Source organism: Rhyacophila brunnea, unplaced genomic scaffold (assembly GCF_057557595.1).
Source record: "Rhyacophila brunnea isolate RB1 unplaced genomic scaffold, BYU_Rbru_1.0 scaffold_16, whole genome shotgun sequence".
Classification (NCBI taxonomy): Eukaryota; Metazoa; Arthropoda; class Insecta; order Trichoptera; family Rhyacophilidae; genus Rhyacophila; species Rhyacophila brunnea.
This window is the reverse complement of record NW_028232816.1, coordinates 13,181,495-13,198,913: the sequence shown is the minus strand read 5'-3', so window position 1 is coordinate 13,198,913 and position 17,419 is coordinate 13,181,495. Positions and strand designations below refer to the sequence as shown.

General features: G+C 35.8%; 1 protein-coding gene across 1 annotated transcript in view; it reads right to left on the bottom strand.

Moving 5' to 3' along the window:
• Positions 1 to 374: 374 nt before the first annotated feature.
• The window catches only part of NaCP60E (Na channel protein 60E), a 294,537-nt gene continuing 277,492 nt past the window's right edge, over positions 375 to 17,419 (bottom strand). Inside the window, exons 14-25 of the mRNA XM_085943900.1 lie at positions 15,794 to 16,068; positions 12,087 to 12,361; positions 10,602 to 10,911; positions 9,902 to 10,217; positions 6,601 to 6,876; positions 5,473 to 5,769; positions 4,095 to 4,383; positions 3,803 to 3,996; positions 3,303 to 3,505; positions 2,955 to 3,227; positions 1,634 to 1,993; positions 375 to 1,385 (exon numbers count right to left, since the gene is read on the bottom strand). Coding sequence (XP_085800026.1) covers positions 635 to 1,385; positions 1,634 to 1,993; positions 2,955 to 3,227; positions 3,303 to 3,505; positions 3,803 to 3,996; positions 4,095 to 4,383; positions 5,473 to 5,769; positions 6,601 to 6,876; positions 9,902 to 10,217; positions 10,602 to 10,911; positions 12,087 to 12,361; positions 15,794 to 16,068 — 3,819 coding nt within the window. The 3' untranslated portion in view covers positions 375 to 634. The remainder of the gene's footprint in view (positions 1,386 to 1,633; positions 1,994 to 2,954; positions 3,228 to 3,302; positions 3,506 to 3,802; positions 3,997 to 4,094; positions 4,384 to 5,472; positions 5,770 to 6,600; positions 6,877 to 9,901; positions 10,218 to 10,601; positions 10,912 to 12,086; positions 12,362 to 15,793; positions 16,069 to 17,419) is intronic.

Here is a 17,419-nt window from a genome sequence, read left to right as displayed (position 1 = left end):
AAAGAAAGAGGTGAACGATCGGTTAATTACATTTTCATTGGTTAATTACATATTGATGGGTTTAATGTACACATAATGTATGTCCAGTTTTTTATTGCAATTTAGCGTCATACCTTTATGCTTTAAATCCAAATAGGACATTTTAGAATATTATTGACTAATCCAAATATATATTTTCATTTCGCTTTTGATTTTCAATCGGTTCGAAACTTTTAGATAATTTTACTCAAAATATACAAAATTGGACATATAATATCTGTGCACTGATTCATCTATATACATAATTGGACATACAATATCTGTGTACTGATTTATTTATATACTGATATAAAGTAGGTTATAAATGCTTTGTTTTGTATGAAACATTTTTTTTTGTGTCGGTGACCGTTCGTAAATAGAGGACTTCCTGTAAGCCGATTATTACAAATAACTGCATTGTCTTTTAAAACGAGAAAAACGCAAACAAACAACATCGTACGGAAACTAAATAACGCGACAGTCTTTCCGCCGGATGTCCGCAAAAGCACTAAGAACAGAAGTCGTCCGATGGAACGCGGCGATGTGATTCCTAGCGAGGGAGCGACGCGGCATCGTTCGTTGTATAGTCTGCGGGCGGTGGGGCGCGGCGGGCGCATCAGCTGGCGGAGTCGGCGGGCCAATCCGGTTTATGGGTGTCGCTCTCCTCCGCGGCGTACTCTTCGCTCTCCCGGTGGACGAGCACGTGCACCAGCGTGGCCTCGGGAGGTGGCGCCTGCACCGGCAATGGGGCCAAAGGCGGCGCTTCAGGTGACGCTTCCGTCACCAGAATGCTCACTTCACTACCGCCTACACCAAGACTACCGAACAGAACGTTGGCGACTTTCAAACCCGTCTGCGAAGCGCCGCGTTCTAAATTGTGCTTTCTTCGGATAATGCTGCCGCCGCGCCTCGTTTTCGGATCTTCAGTCGCATGGAGGCCGTGTCCTGTCATGTTCTGCTTTAATGACCCTCGGTGCTTTAGAGGTGACGTTATGTCATCGTCGTGTTGGGTCTCTACGGCGTCTTGGTGCTTAAGAAAAAAATTGTATATGCTGCGTCGTCTCGTGGGGGGCTGGGAAGGACCCAGGGCGGGCGTTGACCCATCGGGAGAGGGTTCGCTGACGGTGATGCTGGGGTCCTGGTGGGCCGCTCCAGAGAGGAGTAGCAGCGGGAGGTTGAGCCACGCGCCGCCCAGGTCGCTAAGGTCTGACCCGTCCGAGGCGCGAGATGACTTCCGAGAAGAGCAGCGGCTACCTCTGTGGACGTGCAGGAATGCAGAGAGCCTTCCCTGCCAGCCTCCTGGAGATGAGGTTTGCGTCTGTTCGTCTTCTACTTCTAGAGGTTCCCGTTCGCGTTCTCGTTTCGCCCTGCAAGTTAATATCACAATAATCACAAAAGGTTCAGTATCTTGATTTTATTTCTATAAACCGACAATTATAACTTGAGGTATGGTCGTTTAAAGAACTAATAGCTCGCAATAAACCGGCAATTTGCACATTGGACACTAACTCTATGGCCACAACTGAAGTTATTATTGTCAGTTTCTAATCAATGTGGAACTAGGTAACTTTAGAATTTTGCTGTATTTTAGAATTGTACTGAAACTATGACTCACTTGAGAATCTCTCTAAAAGTATGCTGAATGAGCCTGGCCGCTTTGTCCTGTCTCTTCCACATCCTGGTGGAAGAGACAATCTCGAGCTCCTTCCTGGTGGGGAACTGCTTCTTGAACTTGACGTCCATCTGGTCCTGCAGCTGTCGGAAGTTGTCGGTCTCCTCAACGTGACCGAGCACATGCTTCACCAGGGAGTGTAAGATGTCCAGGCAGTGGATCTTGTTGCCCTTGGCGATGGGCAGGTTGAAGCTCACCAGTGCTACCGTGTTGGGCTTGGAGATGCCCAGTGGCGGGTCCAGCGACCCGATGAAGTCCGACAGTTGAGAGAATCGGATGAATTGTGTTGCGTGCGGATCGTATCTATCACAAATTCATCATTCAAAATAATTTTTAATTCCGAAATAATTGATCAATTTATTGAAATAAATGATCTTCAGGCTATTGGACATATTTGGAAATATTTGGTCGAATTACGTAGGTATACTAATTTGTGTATTGTAAATATTTGTACATGTTTCTAAAAATATAATATAGTTAAATGCTTTGATTGCAGCCCATAAACGGTTGACTGTACTACAGTCCAACATAAATAGTGCACACCAAACTTTGTCAGTCAAACATGTTTTCATTGAACTAAGACTACAATGTGTAGATAGTGTTTGTTAGTTTTTAAAATTCAATTAAACCCTGACTATTCCAAACCATATAGATAATAGTAAAAAAAATATTCGTTTACCTATAAAATATCTAAAATCATGCCAAACCATCTATATAATTTAGATATTTTATAGGAATATTTTTTATAGATTAGGTTTGGTTAGTTAGTTTAAAAATAAAACTTTAAACACTAACCAACACCATCTGTAATGTGTATATTGTATGAATGACAAAGTTTAGTTTGCATTATTTATGACAAATCTTAACAACCTACATCCACCTCTCACCACTGCCATACTAACATCATAATGATGTATGCTGATACGATGCAATAATATTTTTATGTGAATTTTATGTGAATGATTGAAGAAAATTTACATCACTTCTTATGTTGGAAATTTGTAGCTGCAGTTGGAAGGAAAACACAAAAAGGCATGTTCGTTGGTATTATTGGAAATTTATAAACTGATTCATCTGAACTAGATTCATGAATTTTCACAAAAAAAAATGAAATTCTAACGGTTTTGAGACCTTCAAATGTAGACGCCAATGACGTATCAAACTGTATAATATACCCTATGAAAAGTGATGGTGGGCACCACAATATTATTTGTCCGGTGACAAAGAGTCACGGGCTGGTTCTGTTTGCGGTGTGGCTACTCACTTGGACCACCTGATGTAGAACATTTCGAGATCGTCTTCCACGATGCCAATCTCCTCCTCCTGATGCGCCTGGTTGAAGTTCTCCAGGATAATGGCGATGTACATGTTGATCACGATCATGTAGCTGATGATGATGAAGCTGGTGAAGTAAGTGATGGCGAGGAGAGGGGAGCCACAGTCGCCGTTGGACTGTGACTTCGCGTTTAGGCTGCAGTGCGGCGGCTGGATCATCAGAGACTCCAGCACGTCGTTCCAGCCCGCCGACGTCATTAACCTGCCACATGATTAATTATTAAGAATTGTAATGTAAAATGATCTTTATGTGTCAAAACACTTGTGTAAACCTTACCTAAACAACAGTTGCATGCTCCTGCCAAACGTTTCAAAATTAACAAGATCATCAAGCGCTCCTTGCTGTCGGACATGTCCAAAAACGGACATCCCGATGATGGCGTAGATAAACGTTATGAGAGCTAGAAGTGCACCGATGTTGAACAACGCGGGAAGAGATACAACCAACGCAAACAGAAGTTTTCTTATTCCTTTAGCAGCCTGAAAGAAAAGTACATCCGTCAATCAGTATTTCGTAATAATCATTGAATTTTAAATTTTGAATTACGAATTATAAATTATGAACTATGAACTATGAACAATGAATTATGAATTATGAACTATGAACTATGAACTAGGAAGTATCAATTATGAATTATGAATTATGAATTATGAATTATGAATTATCAATTATGAATTATGAATTATAAATTATGAATTATCAATTTTATGAATTATGAATTATGAATTAGGTATGAATTATGGAAAGTCGTTCTAAATTTGATTATGTAACGTTACCTTTATTAATCTGAGAATTCTTCCTATCCTAAATACTCTGACGACACGCAGGAGAGTTGGAGAGACCGGCAAATCGATCATAATATCCTCCATTAATATTCCAAGAATACTTGCTAGCACCAGAAGAAAATCAAACATGTTCCACGGAACAGTGAAATAATGATATCGTAGCCCAATCATTTTTACTATGGCCTCTGTGAAAATGCAATATATTATATTATAATAGGTGGCACACTTTTTGAATATGAATTTAATAAATTTATCAATGGATTAAAGGAACGTGTTATCTTACCTAATCCGAAAACTGTTGTAAAAAACGCGTTACTGACTTCCAGTATAAAAAATATAGCATGCGGTTGATCATAGTGCTCTATTCCCATGGTGAGCATGTTCAGGAAAATTAAAACAAAAATGGCGATCTCGAAGCGGCGAGAGTTTGACAGATCATAAAACATAGCCATGAATTGATTGATCGGCCTCTTTATAACTTTCTGAGGCTTTTTTCTACCCAATTTCTTCATTGCTGTATAATAATGCTTCTGGCTTTCTGTCAAGAACATCTCTAATACTCCACCTTCGTACTAAAACAAAATAGCATCATTTATAAAATAAGCCTTAAATGATAAGGTTTTATAATAATGTGAAGATTAGCCTAAATCATTGCAAATTGAAACTGGTAAGTTGTATTAAAAGCATTCCATTGATCGTAAGTATTTAATCCAATTATGCTTAAACTGTTAAAAAAATCATTTTATCGGATTGAAATTGATAGAAAATCGAAAGCGAAATGGATTATGTACATCGGTACTATGATGGCAGACGGTTATAACTGCTGTTTTTTCACTTTTTTAGTTTTCTTTCATAACATGTTCCAAATTGTACATTCTCTGATGTGGCAAAATATTAGAGCTGCAACTTTATTGGTCACAAAGTAACGTTAAAGATATCTGCATCTGACCAAATGTGAAAAAAAGTTGATATGGCAAAACGAAATATCTGCTTTAAATGCAAGATAAATAAAACTTAAATTTTTTAAAAGAAATTATTTGAGGTTTGTATTGGGATGCAAATTCCGCTTATTTTGAAATAAAATACTTCAAAATGTCTTATAAACTAACAGACTGATTTCAAAACTTTCTTTTGCTTTCCTGTAAAATTGTGTAAACAGCAGTAATTTGCCATACATATTAGAATGATTTCTCAAATACTATATTTGGATGTAAAATGTTGTTACATGATAAAGTTATGGATACTAACTAATTCCTCGAGTAACCTAACCTAACATACTGAGAAACTACTAGTACCTTGTGAATTAATAAGACAATTTAAACTATGATATGAAATGAGAAAACATAAAATAATAATTACACACAAGGTTCTTCATAGTTAGGTCGCGGCAAGAAACTGTGGATTTAGATCGTAGTGGTAGTTGTTGTTTATACTTTGAATGCAATATGGAAAACTGTTTGGAGAAAATGATGATTGAAAAAAAATATTACGTTAATTAATATGAAATTTAATCTTCATTTGCTATGAATAAGTTACTGCATTGCATTCAAAGTTAAGCAATAACTAACACTACCATCAGAACTTGCAATTTAGTGCTGCGGCTTGACTATAGATGGTCTTGATTAGTTACCTTAACTTTGCGTATTGTTAAAAAATCTTACCTTTTTCTTAAGCATATTAAAATTGTCTATGATAACTCCAATGAAGAGATTTAGAGTGAAGAATGATCCACACACTATGAAAATAACAAAATAAATGTAGGCGTAGAGGTTGGCCTCTCTCTGCGGCTGGAGATCAACTCCTCGGGCGTCCACGGCGTCTGCCATCACCTCCATCCAACCTTCGAAGGTGGCCACTTGGAAGAGGGCCAGGTATGCGATGCCAACATGGTCGAATGATATCTTGGAATTCACCCACGAGTAATTGCGGTACATACATTCCCATTTATCATTCACCAGCTGTGAGAATAAATCAGATTTATCAGATTGACAGATGACCTTTCGTTATAACATCATATTATTACAACAAACAGGTCTGTTATTAGCATTTGATGACAAAGGAAATTCACATTGCGAAAGATTCTGGATTGACTGTCGCGAACAACAAAAAAGGATTTCAAGTTATACACATTTATATTTTTATAAAAATTGATGTTTTTTAAAATAGATATAAAAATATTAAAACTGAATGAAAATGAATTCGTCAAAAATCTTGTAGTACAGCATAGAAAACTTAATAAACTAAATTTTAATAATAAATATGACCATAAAATATAATATAACACAATAAGATTCACATTTTTTTATAACATTTTTTTACAATTGTAAGTTTATCTTTGACTTAAAATAAGAGATATTTTAATTTTTAATGTTTTCAGATATATATTTATTACTTAATACAGTTGAAGTCGTAAATTATCAAAACAATGTCTCAAATTGCAAGCTTCGTATTTTTCTGCTAGGTGCTTCTGGTAGGTAAAGACATCGCCTTAATGCGGAGTAGCACTATTTTTATTTGTTTTGTTCATCAGTCATCAACTTAAAGATAATGCTTATAAAATTGGAACTGCGCAGAAGAACGATGAGCATTTCCCGGTTTAATTTTTTGGAAAACTTGATTTTAACACAAGTTATTGTTTTTTAATGTCCTAGTGATTATTGAGCTTCATCAAAATGACAGTGAATATTTAATCGTTTTTTGAATAAGACTGCGATTCTGTTCGCATGCGCAATTGTGTGGCCACATGTTAAACACAGTGATATTTTGAAAAGACAAAATATACCACTGACCGTAATTGGCAACAGTTCCCCCTCCTCGTCAAGGCATTTGAAGAACTTTCCGCCGAAGAATTGGACCCCCATGATGGAAAATATCAACCAGAAGACCAGGCACACGAGCAACACGTTGAAGATGCTGGGAATGGCATACATGAGAGCGTTCACCACAATCCTCATTCCCTGCCACCGGGAGATGGCTCTCAGCGGCCGCAGCGCTCGAAGGGTTCGCAGCGATCTCAACACTTTCAAGTTCTCATTTTCTTCTATAAGTAAACTAAAAACTGATACCTAAAAAGGAATTATTATGGATGTTTTATTTTTCATGGTTTATTATAAAAATGTGAAAAAAATATATACTCAAGACAAGTATAATAATATACTTTAATAATTCTGTTTTTATTATTATGTCTTCCCACCAAGAAATAACAGTAATGACATAATTATATCCTTTATCTATATAATGGGGTGTTGGGACAATATCCTCAATCTAGATGTTACGCATGTGTTTACAATAATACCTCTGTATACAATATTATGTTCTTAGTGTATCAGTGGGTCTATTCTATACACAAGGTGGCTATTGACGGTAGTTTATCATATTTATGTATTGATGAGGTTAATTGTTACAATAAGTTAACAGTCTAAGCACTCTAAACTGTCAAAAAGTGCTACGTTTTAAAAGCCCGTCTCTTGGGTGTGTTAACTTTTAGAGCGAGATAGACAGTTTAAACTAGAGGTAGGAAAATTGGTCGATTATGAAGACTAAGTATACTTACTACCAGTATAAAAAATACTTGGTATCGAAACTTGTTCATTTGGATATTATAGAGAGCATTTGGCGTCACGTGAACTTGTCACCATTTCTGTCCTTCACTTTACAACTCCCAACTTTACAACTGGGGAGAAAGAGAGCAATGACACCAATGACGGTTGAGTGTATCATGGCTCGACATACGTGTATTATGCTTTCTCGCTTGCGCGCATTTAATGTCAATAGTATTGAAAGTCTACCAACACCAACTAGCGAGTCGCGATGATCTCATCATATGCGTTGGACAAGTTTCTTGGAACAAGTTTATTGGGCCACACGTTCTGAGTATGGGTAGTTTCATGCCGAGACTTGAGTACACAAACTAGTGAGAGTATTTCCAACTCACCTCTAGTTTAGACATATATAGATGTGATAAACTACCGTCGATAGCTGTCGATAGCCGCCTTGTGTATAGAATAGACCCGTTGAGTCTATATTTTGGCCTTCTTGATCGCAATTCGTCTATAGTTATTTTTACACTAATTTTGGGACCCAAATCATTCAAACCATCAAACACGGAAATACTTTTCATATAATTTCATGTATAATGCGAACTTATAATATATACATGACTATAAATAAATTACACAAGTAGTTTTGTAGATAAGTAATGGTGTTAAAATTTTACTGTATGTAAAAAATCTTTATTAAAAAATACAGTAGGTATACTTATCCACCTTTCTGAAAAAAAACATTGATTACATGTAAGTATATCTTCTTCCTTCTTTTGACCATGTCCGATCCTAATAGGATCCAATGGTACGAGGGTGGGTCAATAAGTCCTTAGAAAAGCCGACAGGTGGCGCGACTAGTACTGTAAGCGGTTTGTTTCCATGCAGCGGCACTACCGATTCAGTATGCTGCGAAGTTTCAATCAGATTGGTCGGGTTGTTGTGTGTTTCTCGTACATTTAAAAAAAAAATTTGCTTGTTTTTTTTGCTTGGAGAAAATTGAGTTTAGAGCTGTTATTAAACATTTTAATATAAAAGGGTTAACAGCAAAGGAAATAAAAAATGAGTTGGATTTAGTTCACGGCACATCTGCTCCTTCACTTGCAACTATTTATAACTGGTTAAATGAATTTAAACGTGGTCGTACATCAACAAAGGATGAACCACGCTCAGGACGTCCTGTAGAGGTGACTACACCAGAAATGATCAATAATATCCACGATATGGTGTTAAGTGACCGAAGATTAAAGTTGAGTGAGATAATTGAGGTTACAGGGATCTCAAAAGGTAGCGTCATTTCTATTTTACATGACAAATTGGGCATGAAAAAAATTTCTGCAAGATGGGTGCCGCGTTTGCTCACAGTCGACAATAAACGCAATAGGGTGGTGGCCTCTAAAGCCCTGTTGTCGCTCATGCAACGCAATCCGGATGAATTTTTTCGTCGCTTTGTGACTGTAGATGAAACATGGATACACCACTATACTCCCGAGACGAAAGAACAGTCAAAGCAGTGGATTGCGAAAGGCGAACCATGTCCAAAGAAGGCAAAAACCGTAAAATCAGCTGGTAAGGTTATGGCTACTGTATTTTGGGATGCACGTGAAATTATTTTCGTTGACTATTTGGAAAAAGGAAAAACAATAACAGGGGATTATTATGCATCTTTATTGGACCAGCTAAAAAACAAAATTGAAGAAAAACGGCCTCATTTAAACAGGAAAAAAATCCTCTTTCATCAGGACAATGCCCGTGTTCACACATGTTTACGATCAATGGCTAAAATTGAAGAATTGAAGTTCGAATTGGTCGACCACCCACCGTATTCGCCAGATTTAGCCCCCAGTGACTTTTTCCTTTTCCCAAACTTAAAAAAATGGCTAAGTGGACAACGTTTTTTTTCAAATGAAGAAGTCATCGATCGGACAAATGCTTATTTTGAGGACCTTCCGAAAACTTATTTTTCTGACGGTTTAAAAAAAATTGAGAAACGTCTAACCAAGTGTATTGAGCTCCAAGGAGATTATGTTGAGAAATAAAAAAAAAATACATCTAAGGAATTATTGACCCACCCTCATAAGCCACAGTGTGGACGTTTGTATTAACAGGTTTTTGTTTTTTTTTTTATACAATAATGGATGTTAGCCACTTGCTCAACCTATTAGGTCCATACTTTGACTCCAAACACAAATTGAAAAACAATGTGAGTATTTGACCCAGGCATCGAACCTGGGACCTACGAGATTATAAGCCGACGCGTAAGCCGCTCGGCCATCTTGGTGTCAAGTATATCTGCGGCAGTCCAAACAAATGCCAAAACTCTGCTTTTTTTTAACAATTAAGGTAATTTTAATATTAAATTTGATTAGGTACTGAAATTTAATCAAATCATGCAAATCTTGATTTATACAATGAAGTAAAATTTAAAAAATGATGTTTTATGTTTTCACAAGTATTTCATTTGTAGTAATTGGGTCGAGTTTTTGTAATAAGACATAGGTAATTCGAGAATATCCGATCTTGATAGTGAAATAATGCAATATATACTTACAAATACAATGATAAAATCCAAAATTGTCCAAAAACTACTGAAATATCTCGTGAAACCGAGAGCTATCCATTTCAGAAACATCTCGATGGTAAATATTAAACAAAACCCCAAATTGGTCCAGTAGAGAATTCTTTTAAGAGGTTTATTACTCTCCAAATGGATGTCTTCGAAACAGAGCGTGATACTGGAGGCGAATATAAGTACTAGGATGAACCACTCGAAGGCCGGTGTGTCCACATATTGCAACACAACTGTTCGGGTGTTTGTCCAACGTTGGCCTAGGGACGTTTTGATCAGGGTGTCCCAACACGGGCATCTGAAATTATGGAAGATAAAGTATATTTTAGTAACAAGAAATAAGGCTTGAAATATTAATTTAAAAGATAGTCATATTATTGGAAATTGATTTTGTTCATCAACCACAGTTAAATTTGTATAATTCTAATTGATTTAAGTTTTGTATTATTTTCTATTTGGGACGTTTTTAGTGACATGGGTTTCGCCTTTTCAGCATCTTCAGGCACTATTCACATTCACCTGTGGTAAATATATGCAACTGACGTCAATTATGTTACTTACGGCTTATTAAAAGATGCAATATGTAGTATGGACGGATAAACTTAAACCGATTTAAATTCAAATTCTATCAAGTACCCTCAGTTGATAGTAAGTATTAATAACTACAAGTAACAATACTTACTTCTGATAGCAATGCTGAGGAAAACAATCTTCCGGCATTTTAGCTGTCAGATTCCTGGCGAAACCGGGAAACTTTGGAAACCGATCTATGAATTGTCCTTTGGAGTTTCTTCTACCTCCGACTGTTAGCTCATCGACGTACGAAACAAGCGCGTGCCACGGTCTTTTGTTAGTGGGCTCCTTTGTGACTTCTTCCATTATCACACCGACGCCTAAGGCGTCTTTCATCCGCTTTATGATCTTTGGTTTCTCGGGGACAACTTCTTCATGCTCGCTGAGTGGAGGTATGGGACATTCTTCAGTTTCGGTGTCTTTCGATGATCCCTTTTCTAATACCGCCATTTCTATACTTTCCGTTGCTGTTTCATCTTTAAAAATAATTGGATTATAATACAGAGTTCATACTAACAATGTTTGGATTAATAAATAGTAAGTAAATGTAAAAGTAAACCTCAGACAATCAATTTGTACAAACGTAAATACTGCAACAAGAAATTAAAATAAAACATCGAGACTTGTTTATGTAGATATTTTTAGACTTTCCTCTAAGTGATTTTTAATATTTATTGAAAGACAATTACTTGCTGCCCTGGATTCAAAAACAAATTAGTTCAAAATTAAACATTAGGTATTTGTAGGATTAATTGAACCCAGTGGCAATTACCTTAAGAACCTTCCGAATGTTGAAAATTCAGCTAATACTTTACAAACTACTAATAGTTTTGTTGCAATAGTTTTTTTTTCTATGGGTCTCTTTTTGAAGTCACGCCGCTATATATAGAGTTAAATCCTAATCTGTATACATAGCGCTTGCGGCGTCCAGTCAATGGGCCGCGCCATCTATGGATCTCTTTTCGAAGTCACGCCTCTATAATCTAGGTTTATTAAAAATTATACGCCTGCGATCAACCGGTTACCGGACACGTATTTGGTGATCAAGAACCGATAAAGAGTTTAAACTTTAGTGGACCAGAAGGAAAGCTGAGTGCGGGAAAACCATGACTGGTGGCTTGATGGCTGAGAGAAAAGCCACCACTAGGAGTTAGCTTGATTTGGCTAAAGTCCACTGTACGCAGTAGCGATAGAAAGGAAAAAAAGAATATCACCCATAGAAAAATATACATAACCTCCAAAAAGTTTTGGGTGTCTAGAAAAAGAGGGAAAGGGAGAACACTGAAAAGGTGAAGTGACCAAATGAAGGAATTCATTGGAAAACCGATTGCATTCACCACAAGGCTTGCAGAGGATATGGGAAGTCAAAGAAAGCTCATCCAGAATTCTGAGTGATGATGAGAAAGGACAAAATTGTCTGCAGAAATGCACTAGACCAAAATTAAATAGTATAATGCAATAATAGGTAGTCATTCCTTGTGATATTGCTAGCAAATCATGTTGTAGTCAATGTAGACGAAGAATAGCATTTTTTGTGACTATGGTGAGACTCTACTGAAACTAAGTGGCAATCGATGCTCATAATATTAGTTACCTTTACTATCCTTCAGTTGCGTACCTAAGCCCGATGAGTATTGCATTTGGAGCAGATGTTTGTTTTCTATCGATTCCTTCTTTTCCTTCTCCGGAGACTCTAATGCATCCAATGCTTCTTTTGAGTCTTCTCTGATGGTCGTGGAGTATCTCTTGTTGCATTCTCCACCGATCTCTTTGACATCCTTCAAGGTCTCCTGGCTTCCGTGGTTGTATGCTACGCCCGTATGGAACAGTCCAGTTGCAGGATAGCAGAAATCTGATCCTGACACAGGCCTGCGGAGTTAATCACCATTTAATATAACTTCAATAAAATTGTAATATTAGTTTGTACAATGAATTCAAACAATGGATTTTTATTCAATAGAATTGAATTAACAGTTCTCCTTGATTACATTCTAATATTCAATTCATTGAATAAAGACCCACTGAAAGTCTAAAGTAGGTATCTACTATAATATTTGCTACAATTTGCAATTTGTTTTCAACTTCTATTATTTAAGAATATAATTCCGTTTCTATTCTGAGAGCTTGAAATTTGAAATTAACTAAACTAGGACTGATAGAATTAATTGTTTGTACAGTGATTATAAAATTTTACATCCATACATATAATTAATATATTATCGCAGGATATCTTGTTCACATATATTGTATTATTCTATGTCAAAACAACAAGAAAATATTATAATAAAAGAGCTTGACATTTTTCTTCCTCATAAAGCGCAAACCTAATAGCGCCTGTACACTTGCATGGAATTACTGTCGGCAATAGTGCTTATTATAAACTATCGTGACAATAAATGTTTCATGTAAAAGTCCTGACTGTCTCTCCAATCTCATTCTTCAAGAGTAAGCGAGGCGCGATGTTGTCATTTTTGGTACTATTTGACAGGACGTGTTGAAAATCGGTTAACGTCAAAATGAGTAGATCGTTTTTTTACCGGCAGGTTTGCCATTATCGTTCTACTGCACAGGCGCAGATCTTACTTGCGCGTTAAACATCAGCACAATTCAGAACCTTCCAAACTTGTTTGATTCATGCACGCAATCTTGCCGCAGGATAATACATGTTTCCCCATATATTTTCTTACTGTGCAAAATAAGAAAATGTATGCAATTTGCAAGATTGCGTGCATGAAACAAACAAGTTTGGATGGTTCTGAATTCAACTCGCAAGTAAGATTATTTTTGATATGCGCCGTGCAGTAGAGCGATAGTGGCGAACATGCCGGTAAAAAAACGAACTACTCATTTTAAGCTAAACCGATTTTCAATACGACCCGTCAGATAGTAGTATAAAATGACAACATCGCGCCTTTCTTTACTCTTGAAGAATGAGATTGGAGAGAAAGTCAGCACTTTTACGTGTTAACAGTTATTGTCATGATAGTTTAAAATAAGCACTATTGCTGACAGTAATTCCATGCACGTGTACAGACGCTATTAGATTGGTAGTGTTCCTGAAGTGACAGCAAACCATGTAACAGTTGTCAATTTCTCTTCATTATAGTTAATTATTAGTCATCATTACTGGATGATTTGTGAACGAGTACAATCAATATTGATGGAGAGCACAAAAGGTAGACGAGTAGTGATGTTATTACTTGAATTGTACAACCGTGGGACCAGCCAATATATTTTCAGTATTTGACAGTTATTTATGCCAGGATGTATTTGAAATCATCTCAAGCTCCCAGTATATAAACAGAAACAGAGTTTAAAGGGAGAAAAAATGGTTATATTAATAAGAAAATAGATATGAAATAGTTGAAAGAGTGTGTGTAAGACTATAGATGTCATGTGGTGAAGACATTCATTTAGGTGCTCGAGTTTGAACGAATATCATAAAAACAATATTTTTTTTCAATCTTAATGAAAATGGGGTGTCAAAAGAATGACAATACGGTCATGGCCCCCACATCCTGAAGCAGGCCCCCAGGCCAAGATCTTTGGTGGCCATCGCTAAAGTTAAAGGTTTGTATTTTTGAATACATCCACTTGAACGAAGAAGTTGTCAAGTATCGACACACAATAAACATATAAACTTGTTTGTCTTACTTGTCTGGTCGACCCGCTACCCCGGGCCTCCCCTTGAGCTCGGCCCCCAGGCTAGAGCCCTGTTAACCCCCCTTGTGGGTGCCATGGTCATGGTAATAATGAATGGTTAAATTTAACATTTCAATATTTAAATTCGTTAAGAATGATACTTTATTCTGGACATTTTAAAATACAAAATCATTATGAAGCTTAGTTGCAATGCAATGTCACAATACAATTTTTGAGAACTATTCGACTATTAATTACATAGATTCCAGATATTGTCTTGCATTACTAAGAATGTAAAGACATCTACAGAATTTTTAATCGTTGGATTATAAGCATGTCCATAGAGTGCAATAAAAGATATTATGTTCGTTTAAGAGTAAAAGAAAATATTGCTTATTTGACGATTCATCCATGCAAGACTCATATATCAATATTGCCATACTAGCTTTATCAATGGTATTGAAGCTTTTACTGATGATGCTTTATGGATTCCATGCAAGTCCTGATGATATTGTTTCACATATTTATTTAATAAAATATTAAAACCGTCCATTAGTTAAAAAAACAATAACGTTACAGTAATTGCGACATTGTAAAAATTAAAATAATCGACAGTATTTACATAAAATTTTCTATTGTGTGCGTAGGGATTTATTAAAAGAAACTCAAATTACTGCTAAGGATGGATAATATTATAAAGTAAACAGTTTTAAACATCTGAAGTTAAGGTGACAAAAGAAATGAATTGAAGTTACAGTGACAAAAAATGTGAAACTTTACAGACACGTCGGATGATTAATGTAGCATTTTTACAATTTTGAAATAGTATCAAGGCCAAAACATGCTAACTCAACATTGGGACATAGCAACCAAGTGTTTAATAAATTTATCTTGTTGTAAAAGCCACAAATAATAGCGCATTATAGATGTAAGTGCCCCGATGGGAGCAAACTGGAAGAGGAAGGCCTGCGGCAGGTCTATAAAAGAAGAAGAAGAAGAGTATGATCATGTATGTCAAGTATTGGAGGTTTTAGTTTGGAAATCCATGCAAGTGTTCATCAGCAAAATATAGTTTTACCGGCGAAAGTTTTGGTATGACCGATCGCAGAAAATATCATTGCGATTATTTATGTTGCCACTCTCATAAACATAATTATGAATAAATTATTAGGGAAGGCATTGATTATTAATTAATTACTTTTAATTAGTTTTGTAAAATGTGTATTTTTATACACTTAAAGAGTCATCTTTGTATACATTCCAAAGCAAAGCCAAAGAAACATTGCGTAAAATGCATACATAATATTAAAACAGTTTGATGAAGCTATAAATTCCTGTAAAATCAATAGGCCATGATAGTTATATTATTTTGCTGAAATAAAGTAGTTTTTATATATTATATAAATCATAAACTACGATATAATGTAAGTACATTTTATTTTGTAAAGAACAAGAGTCAGAATTTTGACAGGTATAACTGTCATGTCTGCCAAGTTGCTAATTAATGTTCTTTTTCTTATTATTACGTCATTATGTATACAAAATGGAATATTATAATCTTTTTGTATCAATTTGAATATTTTAACGATGAGTCTTACCAAATCTTCCCTCCGGCAAAGCTACAAATATTAATACCGGTATTTTGTATTAATATAATACCTATTGAGTGCTTCTTGATAGCTATGATTGTATATGTTATCATGAGGGAATCCTATGATGGTCTCTTGTATTGAGCCGGAATACCTCTGGTCGCTGATCGCCGAAAATCTCTTTTCCTTCTTGTACCTCTTTTGAATGATCACTTCGTTAACTATCTGTTCCAGCTTGGCGCCTTTCTCTACACCGCTAGGCTTCGAGAATGCTATTCGCTTCTTTCTCATGATCGATCGGATCCTCTCGAAGCTGCGAGCCAGTTTTGAATCTTCACCGATGTCCTGAAATCATATTGTATAGAATTTAATATATGAACATTTAATATATATTGCACATAAATTTTGTCAATATCTTTATATTATACAGTTGAATACTGAACCAATAAAGTTTTTCTATGAGTATTATCGTATATAAATATTGTTTACTACAATGCATATATATATATTCACGTTTACAGTTTTAAAGTTTGGTTGACAGTCACTTCCCAAATTCACTGCCTCCTCATGAACCTACATATTAACGCAGAATCTAAATAGATATCATTCAAATAAATTGAACATGAGTGGTTTATTTCTAATATCTGCCATCTCTACAAGGAATCAATTATGGTAAATGACCATTTTGTCGTTTATTAATTGTTTTTGTTGTTATTTGGAATATTTTGGAGTTGTCACTAAATATTTCATTAAGTGTGCATTTTTTGTGTATTCATTGAAAATTATCGATTTCTGAGTAGATATATTGTTCCCACGGAACATTTCTATTGTATGTATATTTTATTGATTTTGTGATGTCAAATTTTCTACCCCCCTCCCCTACTCATATCCCCTTCAGAAGAAATCATCTCATTGTATCAAACCCCCTCCCCACTTAGGGCATGATGTCATATATTGAAGACCCCTTAGAAAGCAAGAAATAAATAGCTAAAATGATTCGTACGTTTTTCGTATTTATGGATATTGGACATAATTGGAATAAACAATTCACACGAATGGCAGAGTAATTCTACAAACAATATGTAGGTAATTATAATAATTATTAGGTGTGATTAATTATAGAATTTAAAATTAATGTTGATATTATTATACAGTAATTATTGTAAAATGGAGTTCTACCGAGTAAAAAATTACTCAATATTTATTAATAGTTAACTCTTGGTAGCCAGTCCCAAATGAAGGAAAACAATATGTACTGTCCGACAAGAAGATTTAGGCATAAGCCAGAAGGCGCTGTCGTCGACTAAATAGGAGGAGCTTGTTAGTTTATAATGGAAGTGCGGTTAAAAATAGGAGGAGCTTGATAGTTCACAGTTTTAACACGTAGCTAAGAAGTTCTTGTTGGACAGTATATTAAAATTTCTATATAGGTAATAATATGAAGCTTGTACAACTCATTTCAAAGGGAACGGTAGATAGGATCAGAGTTGTAGAAGGAATATTGTATATAATTTCAGTAATAGACTGAATATCTAAGATATTTGTGTATTGATGGATGTGGTTCTGGTTCATACACCAGCTTGGAAGACTTGAACTAGGATTGCATTGTTGATAACCGATGAAGCGTTCACTTTCCAATTTGCAGGTTGATGCTCTGGTAACTGGTGGGGGATGACGGCTTCTCTAGGGATTCCGA